The sequence below is a fragment of the Neltuma alba genome, unplaced genomic scaffold (genome assembly GCF_004799145.2).
Source record: "Neltuma alba isolate B1F8T4 unplaced genomic scaffold, ASM479914v2 tig00011543_pilon, whole genome shotgun sequence".
Taxonomy (NCBI): Eukaryota; Viridiplantae; Streptophyta; class Magnoliopsida; order Fabales; family Fabaceae; genus Neltuma; species Neltuma alba.
Genome location: NW_021636205.1, coordinates 111,713 through 121,763, shown reverse-complemented (window position 1 = coordinate 121,763; position 10,051 = coordinate 111,713). Strand labels below are relative to the sequence as shown.

At 36.7% G+C, this 10,051-nt stretch overlaps 2 protein-coding genes across 2 annotated transcripts; one reads left to right on the top strand and one right to left on the bottom strand.

Moving 5' to 3' along the window:
• The first annotated feature begins 717 nt into the window (after positions 1 to 717).
• LOC114714849 (protein trichome birefringence-like 41) lies at positions 718 to 3,457 on the top strand. The gene is made up of 5 exons (XM_028899633.1): positions 718 to 1,130; positions 1,819 to 1,990; positions 2,097 to 2,275; positions 2,411 to 2,569; positions 2,769 to 3,457. Exons 1-5 carry the CDS (start codon positions 781 to 783, stop codon positions 3,067 to 3,069), a joined length of 1,161 nt encoding a protein of 386 aa, XP_028755466.1. The 5' UTR covers positions 718 to 780; the 3' UTR covers positions 3,070 to 3,457.
• A 306-nt stretch (positions 3,458 to 3,763) lies between these two features.
• Positions 3,764 to 7,597, bottom strand: LOC114714837 (50S ribosomal protein L13, chloroplastic-like). The gene is made up of 4 exons (XM_028899611.1): positions 7,238 to 7,597; positions 6,419 to 6,604; positions 5,061 to 5,231; positions 3,764 to 4,197 (listed from the first exon to the last, which is right to left on the bottom strand). The coding sequence occupies exons 1-4, from the start codon at positions 7,484 to 7,486 to the stop codon at positions 4,081 to 4,083; spliced, it is 723 nt and encodes a 240-aa protein (XP_028755444.1). The 5' UTR covers positions 7,487 to 7,597; the 3' UTR covers positions 3,764 to 4,080.
• Between the last annotated feature and the right edge of the window lie 2,454 nt (positions 7,598 to 10,051).

Genomic DNA, 10,051 nt, shown 5'->3' with positions numbered 1-10,051 from the left:
TATATTGATACAAGGAGACATTTATGAGCATAATAGTTTATTTTTATGCTCAGAATAAACAAATTTTGTTAAATCATTTTATTTTTTAAATTTTTTTTCTTGTTTTGTATTTGTTGGCAACTTATATGTTGATTAGTCAACATGTATTTCAGCTCGAATTAACAAATTACAAATATAAAGATTTAGGCCTATAATTGAAGTAATTGAAAGATCTAACAAAAACCACTGCAAAAGCCTAATTAGAAATAAGATAAAATTATAAGCACCGATGAATTAATTTTTAAAAGGAATGTACTGTATAATAGCATGTGAAAAAATTTGTGTCCAGTGAATACAATTATTTTGATCATGAGAATATTCTCATGTTTCATTTGATAACATCAGTGTTGAGTAGGTGGAACGCATTAATTAACTAGTAACTTTTTCTTTTAATAATAAAAAAGAGGTGATAAGCCTATTAAATGGAGGCCATGAACATTTAACCAAACATGGTCTATCTAGAGAAACAAAACAAAAAGCAAATGAAAAGAAACTTATATGTATGGCAATAAATTGAAAAGCTGCGTGTGCATGCTTTGTCTTGAAGGGCACGTACTCAACAAACACAGATTCAAACAAACTAATTAAACAACTATATCCTCATTGTTCCTCCATGTTTGGAGCTATGCCTACAAATAAAAGAAACAACTCGTTCTCAGTTTTGCACTACACATCTTCACATTAATCAGAGTCCTTAATTGTTTCTTACTTTCTTCTTTGCCTTTGCCCTGAAAACCCTAAATGGGGTCATGTGGGTTCCAGAGATTATCATCATTTACTACTCATGTTATCTTCTTCTCTGTCCTGATAACATTATTAAACCTTTACAAGAGCAATGCAATGGTAGTGCTTGAACAATGGAAGGAGAGTAAAAGAGATCACCATGATGATGGTGATTCATCAGGATCATCAGTAGTGAGAAGGAAGTGTGATTTGTTTGAAGGAAGGTGGGTTTATGATGAGACTTACCCTCTCTACAAAGCGTCAAGTTGTCCTTTCATTGAACAAGAATTTGATTGCCAGAAAAATGGACGACCAGACAGTTTCTATCAGAAATATAGATGGCAGCCAAACGCTTGTGCTCTCCCGAGGTGATGTTCTGCTTTGTCTTTCTCTTTCTTGGTTTCCAAGCCTTTGTTTTTCTTTTCTTTTTTTTCTTTCTTTTTGGGGGGGTGGGTTTCACACTATTTGAAAGCAAAATTTGTTAGAATATATATATTAAACAAAATGTTACCTCCGATTAATGTCCATTTTAAACTTCTTATTAGGGATTGTTTTAAACTATCTGCTTTTTACCTCTTAGTAAGCTAAAAGATCTTTACTTATAATAAAGTAGAACAGTGTGTTTAGCATCCTTCTATCTATTTAAACCAGTGTTATTAAAACCGGACGGAACTAGAAATAGCCAGTTGAATAATGCATATAGAAATTGAGTCTGTCAAAATTTGTACATATAATGATAATCACTTACCACTGATTTTGACGAGTCAATATTCGTTACATTTTCTTAAATACTCATTCTAATCCTCTAGATATGTAATGATAAGAACATGTATAATCCTTACGCATTAAATATCTCATCTCTTTGGGTGTCTACAATGCTTGTTAGTTTCACATTATTTATGTATAGGTAAAGTTGTTTAATTCCTTGCTAGCTACATTGGATATTGTAGGAGAGAATAATTAGAATCTCACCTTTAACCACTTATGTGAGATTATCAGTGAGAAATATTTTTATCTAAATGATATATATATATATATATATATGTTGTAATGCAGGTATAAGGGACAAGATTTGTTGAGGGAATTGAAGGGGAAGAAAATATTATTTGTTGGGGACTCCCTTAGCCTGAATCAGTGGCAATCACTGATTTGCATGCTGCATGTTGCTGCTCCTCATTCAGGATACAGTCTTCACAGAGTAGGAGGCCTCTCCACCTTCACTTTACCTGTGAGTTCAATCTCTATTTCCTCATTAACCACCATAACTTGAGATTATATACATTGACTTATTGATTAGTTTGCTTTAATTGATTGATTAAGTATTTAATTTGCAGGAGTATAAGATTTCTGTAATGTTGTCTCGTAATGCACTTTTGGTAGATATAGTGAAAGAGAAGATAGGGACTGTTCTGAAGCTTGATTCCGTTGAGAATAATGGGAATTCATGGAAAGGATACGATGTGATCATCTTCAATACCTGGCACTGGTGGCTTCATAAAGGCCACCAACAACCGTAACCTACTCTTAGTCTTGCAAATTAATTAAAAGGGTTTTCGAAATTAATTAGTCATACCAAATTGGAAGTTCTACTTGATGAAAAGCTAATATGAATTATTGAATCCTTTATTGCATTGGCTGTGGATTTCAGATGGGAGTATATTCAAGTGGGGAATAAGATAGAGAAGGACATGAATAGGTTGGATGCTTTCAGAGAAGCAATAAGAACATGGTCAAAATGGGTGGACTCTAATGTCAATCCTAACATCACCAAAGTTTTCTTTCAGTCCACCTCTCCAACCCACTACGAGTAATAATCTCTTCCCTTCTCATCATTATTATGCATTCATAAAACTAAATATTACATAGTTTCTCACAATTGAACCTCACATTTATGGTCAATCAAAATATGACATCATAATCAACTTGATAGTTATTAGTTTTTTCCTGTACATAATTCGCATAAATTTTATTACAACTGAATTTCTTTTTAATTTTTGATGGAGCAGTGGAGAGGAGTGGAATGAGGCCAGCTCAAGCACATGCAGAGGACAGACCATACCCATGGGAGGTTCAAGATATTCAACAGGTCCACCAAAAGCAGCAGTGATAGTGAAGCAAGTGTTGGGTCAAATGGCCAAACCTGTTGGTTTGTTGGACATCACAACTCTTTCTCAGCTCAGGAGAGATGGCCATCCATCTGTTTATGGCGTTTATGGTGAGAGGGGAAATGATTGTAGCCATTGGTGCCTTCCTGGTGTCCCTGACACTTGGAACCAACTCTTGCTTGCTATGCTTGTGAACAAGTAGTTTTTTCTTTTATCAAGGGAAATTCGGAGTTAATTCTCAATCATTTTGATCAATTTACAATTTCAATCTACATGAACCCCCAACCCCCACCCCAAAAAAATAAAAAAAAAAAATTGGATCATTTTCAGGCATTGCGATGTGATTATAGGGTGTGGCACTAGCTTAGGAATTCTTACAGATGAGATCCTCTGCATTTATTTTGGGTCAGTGTTCTTTTTTTTTTTTGGGGGGTGTAATTATGATACGTAAACCCTATCCACAGTCACATTTTCTTTCCCGGTTAGAAGTCAAATTTTTATTTCAATCTCTCAGTGATTATGATATGTAAACCCTATCCACAGTCACATTTTCTTTCCCGGTTAAAAGTCAAATTTTTATTTCAATCTCTCAGTGAGTGCATCCAATTTATAGTTCTTATGCTCTTCCTTTAATTACTATAAATCATAACCAAATACCTTCTGCCTATCAGTTTTACTAAGTAAAGGCTAAACCCTCATAAGATACTAACTCCAAGCTTGAGAAGGAAAATAATTGTATCAAAGTTAAGGTGGCGTTACAAGATTTTCCCAGACAACATAACATGTGAACATTTTCATAACTTATCAGCAGGGCACTGAATATTTAAAAGATCTTCCCCTTTCATAATTTAATTTAAGAACTTAATAATAAATACCATTTAAAAAGACTCCACATATAGTTTTCATAACTGTGCTATTCTTTTAAACGGGGAAAGAAAATGAATTATGAAACACTTGCTTCACAAAGTTACCACGATTGCAAAATGCGTAATGAAGAAATTTTACATGACTAAGAACTCACAGCTACAACATAAAGAATTCATGAGATATTAAGCAGACGGCCTTGAATAAAAACAAACTCTACAATAATCGGACACTTCTACAGCCAACGCAGACATCAAAACAAAGTAGGACTTAAGGAGCTCAGTAGTATTTGAAACCATAAGGCAATTGCCAATGTCTGCCATATCCCATATTCTGTTCACAGGAATACCTATCTCTGCCTTTGTATTCTTTTGTCCCTTATTGGTAACTCGATGGGCTTTTGGGCCTGATGAGGATGATCGGGGCCCTTATAAACCTTTAGGTGGGTGAACAGCTGTCTGCCAAGCTGCACATACCAACCCTTGATTATTGTAAATTCAACTGAAAGATAACATTCATGGAGATACCATCACAGCAAAGCATGCAATATTGATTGAAAGCACAACCACAGAAGCATGGATCCTCTAAGGGGTGAGGATCTGTGCAGTGGTGTAGAGACCAAGTATAAGGAGGCCGATGTCACCTTTTTTATTTTTCAAAAAATATTTTCTTCCAAGAATGTGCAAAATCAGACACAGCACATGCCAATAAAAGATAAGATGGAGGTATGATTCCAGGAAGGCCCAGCTCAAATATGCTTAATACATACATGCACACACACACATATATAAATCATCTGTGTGTATATATACACAGATAGGCATATCCGTGCCAGATATAACATAGAGTTTAAGTGGAAAAATGAAAAATAGTAGGGTAAAAAGTCAAGAGTCAACATATTTCAACCTGCGTAGCAACATCAAAATAGAAAAACGTTTGGCTCATGATACCAACTAGTTTGAACCAAATGGCGCCATGCCTACTAGTTATATCAAAATCATATGAACATAAAAATCAATATCAGTTCAATTACAAGCCCCTCAATTGTCATCACTTAGTTTATCACATTTTGACCAAACATGAGGATAAGAAACCCAATTAGCTTTCTGAGATGTTTTACGAACAAGTCAAGCATTTTGGCCTTTCCCACTATGTTTTTTTCATCGGTTTTGGCTGATGAATTCAAATGTCACGAAAAATAATAATCAAATGTACAATGATCTATTTCTTAAGAAGTACCAAAAGCAATATAAACAAACCAGGCATTCTTCAAACAAGTTAGTATGTATTCAGCAAAAGAAGAGTATGACATAAATTGGTTGAGCCTACCCTCCCCTTTGGAAGCATGCCACGAACAGCATGTTCAATAATTCTTTCTGGAATTCTCGCCTGTAGTTGGGCAAATGTCTCTACTTTCATACCACCAGGTCGTCCTGAATGCCTCCTGTAAAGCTTTTGGGTCCTCTTTTTTCCAGATACAGCAATTTTTTCCGCATTAACCTGTCCATCTCAAGTGTAAGTGAAACTTAGACTCTGTTTAGCAATGATGTAATAATAATAAATACAAATCTAATCAATATTTGAGCCTGTTCCCCTACTAATCAATATTTGAGATTTTGAATTCATGATTCTTCTAGTTCTTAAATACAAATCTAATTTTAAATTCGTTATTCATTCCCCTACCAGGTGACGTTTTCTTCTTGAAAAGACAATTTGAAAATCTAAAGCTCCTTCTAATGTTAAGTCTTTTGTTTGGACAAGAAAAGTACTCACTACAATGATATACAGCAAATTTATATTCACTGACCCCATATAGCAATTTCTCAGATATGTATATGATGTGCGGAACTGATTAACCTAGTCACAATTGTTTCTCAATCGTCCAGCTATGTGTTACCTCCAAAACTGCTGTTTGGGTATTTTTGGCAAGATTTATCTCTAGGTGTTACCCTATTGCTTCAGAGCAATATCTCCTTATTCGGTTCAAAGGGTTTGGCAACAATGAGACAAAACATGAAGTGATGCGTCGTCTTTTGGGATTCTCTGTTTTGTTGAAGAGAATGCCCATATATTCAAGGGCACAGCATCTTCACCTTCACATATGTTATCAGATAGAAATGCGTTTATGGCTTCCCCTTGGTACCCTGTGCACGGGCTTTTCAAGGGAATAACTTAATTTGACATGCAAAGAGATTGGATAGCTCTTTGACTCATGAGTCAATGGTAATTGATACTGTATTCTGTTTTCAGGTGGCCTCATCTCTTCTGATTTTCAGTATAACTAATCTTCCAATATGTAGTACTTTGTTTTTTCTCCAATAAAATTTCTTCTGTATCCAAAAAAATACGAATATGTGAAATGCAATAAGTTTCCTTACTACTCAAGGAGTGAATGCAAAAATGATAAATAACCACACAACGTTTTTTTTTTTTAACCTCATTTCATAGTAAATTAACAATGAGTAGTAAAATCATAGAGAAAGATGTTTCTTCGACCCCCAGGGGACCAGGAAGAGGGAGGGGTTTCAAAGACTCGAGCATGATATGCATAACTGTCATGCATAGGATGCATTCTAGCATAAACAGCAAACCAGAAGAGTCATGCTTCCATCAACAACATATACATCATGTAGTTAATAAACTTGGTACAGGAGAAAAACAGTAATGTAGAAATGCAAAATGCTCACCACAACTACAAATGCACCCATGTCCACACTGGGAGTATAGGTTGCCAAATTTTTCCCTCGGATGTGAATTGCAATAGTTGAAGCTAGTCTTCCAAGAATTTTATCTGTAGCATCAACAATGTACCATTGTTTATCTGTGTTAACATGATCTGCTGCTTTTGGATACCAAGTCTTGTTCCAAATGTCCTGTGTATATACACACACACAGTGGGTTGATTGATGAATTCTCATAAGGGAATACAAAGTTTATAAATATATCTTAAATGCAGCGAACAATTCCAGAAATTTAACCAAATGTTCCAAAAACAAAACTCCAAAGTTCATAAAAAAGAGAGTACGTAGGTGGTGTATAACAAAAAGTACTAAAAGGCTCAGCATTTTATGAATTTCAAAACTACACAAAAGTAAGTACTACAATTAATTTACTTCAACTTCAAAACTCGATTGTTCGAGCTCAAACATGTTTACTTTAAATCATCAATAACAAGAATACCTCAGAAAACCCAACGAATGTTCCTCTAGCTCATTTCATTCCTTCATCATTCTAACGGAGCTGGATTAATTATACGAAAAGGAAAAGAGGGGACATCAGCGCTAAAGACTTCCGTAACACAAACCATTCCTAGCTTTTGTTTTCATCAACTTAAAAACGTGAACTTTTCCAATGTTTGCCTTTCGGGCTCGGTTCCACATTAACGAATAACCCAATAATTTCAGGGGAATTTCCTCGACATGTTCTCGGATTCCAACAAAAAGCCCCATAAATCGGTTAATAGCGGAAGACAAGAAAATCATAGAGTTAATAGAGCAGAGTCGTACCGGGCCATTGACTTCGGACTCCTCGAACATCCAACGTTCATCTTTAGGGACAATGGAGAGGTCCTGGCAACGCACCCGAGAACTTGCCCTAGAATTGAGGCGCAAATTGGTCCGTATAGAAGGCTTTGGTGATGGCAACTGGAAGCCAAGAAATGCGGTTTTGGCATTCCCATTGTGGGAAGAAGCATAGGAAGATTTAGCAGAAGATGAAAGGAACGTCACTGAAGATGAACCACAGAGCAGAGCCATGGATGCTCCTCTTCTTCCCTTTGCTATCCTCAATTGATGGTTGGGATAACGTTAATAGGCTGTGCTGTAAAGCGTGGAGGGGAAGCACAAAAGCACCTCCCCGTGGTAGGCTGGGAAAAAGAAAATTACTACCGTTGTCCGTTGAGGAAAAAAATTCTGGCAAAAAAAGGAACCAAAAAAAGAAAAAAAGAAGAAGAAAATAATCTACTGAGAAATTAAAAAAAATTACAAGAAAAAAGTTTTTTTTTTTTTTGGTGATACACGAGTGACCCAGTCACCAATTTCCTAAGCCTCTAGGCACTCCGACTCCTCCTACACCTTCCTGCAATAGTTGATGTATTTCTCTTGGCGGTAAGTCCCACGTTTTCTATTGTTGAGGCAGTGATAAACTCATCTTTGCCATCATATGAGCACATTGATTTCCTTCCTGATAAATATGCCCAAATTCCGGTTGCCATTCTCTCCGTATTAGCTCCTGTATCATGCTCGTTAATCTTCTGTACCCTTCTATTTTTTTCTTTTTCCTGATTTGCTTAATGATCTCCTTTGCATCTGATTCAACTTGGATTTTTCGGAGTCCCAAATTCCAACAAAACTTTAGTCCCTCTATGATACCTCACACTTTAGCCATTGCTGCGGCCTAAACCTCTAATCTATGGGAAAAACCCCCAAGCCATCCCCCTTCACTACCGCGTATAGTCCCACCACACTCGGTTCTTCCTTCCCTTGTTCTCGCTCCATCCAAATTTAGCTTGCACCAACCACTATGAGGCCATGCCCATCTTATCAATGTCTGTTGATCACTCTCTCCTTCTCCAAGTATTTTTTTTTTGTCTAGTTCTGTATGTTCTTAAGAACTCTGCATTGATCTTTTCAGCTTCACACACCATCTCAAATTCTGGTTCATGTATAAACCTATTCTGTCATTTCCAAATGTGCCAGCATGTCATTGCAAAATACTCTGGCCATACACTCTCCTCCTCAGTCTTTTCTTTGTAGTTGAGATCATTCATCAACCACTGCTTCCAGTCTACACTGGACAAATGACCCTTGCAATTCCAAGGTGTCACTCTTTTCCAAATTTATCTAGCATGTGGGCAGTCTCTAAGTGCATGTAGTGTGTCTTCTATTTCGTTTTGGCAAATATGACAATGGATTGATCCCCCATCCCACCTACCTGTCAGGCTTCTCGTTAAAATTCTTTCATGCTTCGCCCTCCACATGAATACCCTTATCCTTTTAGGAACCTTAAGTTTCCACATTTTCTTCCAATCTCTCTCTCTCCCCCTCCTTGTGCTAGGGGATTATTTCTCAATCCACGTAGTTGCTTGCCATTGAGACACTTTATTTCTATTCAGTTTCCATCTGTACTTTACTCCCTTATTTGTAGCCTCCACTATTATGTTTTCTTTAAAGATGTCCTGGAGTTTCGCTAATTCCTCCCACAACCTCGAGTCCCCTATCTTTGCGATGATTTGATCTTCTATCTCACCATGTTGCTGGTACTTTCCCATCAAAACTTGGACCCATAGATCATTTGGATTGCACTTGATTCTTCATAGTAGCTTCAACAGAAAAGCATCATTCACTGTGTTAAGAGATTTAACACATGATCCTCCACCACCTTTTGGTTTCCATAAGGTATCCCACGATAGCACATGCCAGTTCTTCTTTCCTCTTTATCACCCCAACTGAAACTCCTTCGTATCCTCTCTAGGTCCTCCATGATTCCTTTAGGTAATCTATCATGCGGCATAGTATAAAGAGCCATCATGTTGGTGACCGAGTTTACTAGAGTAAGTATCCCTACTAGTGATAAGCTTTCCACCTTCCACTTATTCAGTTTGCTTCTGACCCTTTCCACCACTTTAGCATATCTTTCTTTCTTGTGTCTGGGAAAGGAAATCTCAACTCCCAAGTACCTCCCCAAGCCCTCGACTTGTCTGAATCTACTCCTTTTACAGATATCTCTCCTTACATGATTAGTCACATTTAGAGAGAAGAAAATCTGGGTTTTTTTGCTGCTTACTCTGTGACCTGAAATCAAACCAAAATCCTGTAGACAGTCTAAAATAATGGCAATTTGGTTGGTGTTTGCTTCTAAAATAAAACTAAATCATCAACAAACATCATATAGAAAATTATGGGCCTTTTTTTGCCAGCTCTCATGCCTCTCCATTTTCTCTCTCTCACTTTATCAAGTATGAGGTGTGTGAGCTTTTCCATACCAAGTACAAAGAGATAAGGAGAGATTAGATCCCCTTGCCTTAGGCCTCTAGACAGTTTGAAACCTTCCATCCTTTCACCATGCCATAGGATCTGTGTTCTGGTAGTAGTAATACACCCCATGATCTTTCTAATCATTGCTTTTGGGACTTTTAGTTCCTTGAGCACATTTTCCATGAAACTCCAACTAATTCTATTATAGGCTTTTTCTAAATTGACTTTAATTGCCATAAAGCTTTTTTTCCCCCTTCTTCTTTCTCATAAAATGTATCATCTCGTTCATCACAATGATGTTGTCATGAATTTTCCTTCCTAGTACAAAACTCACTAAAAGGGGAT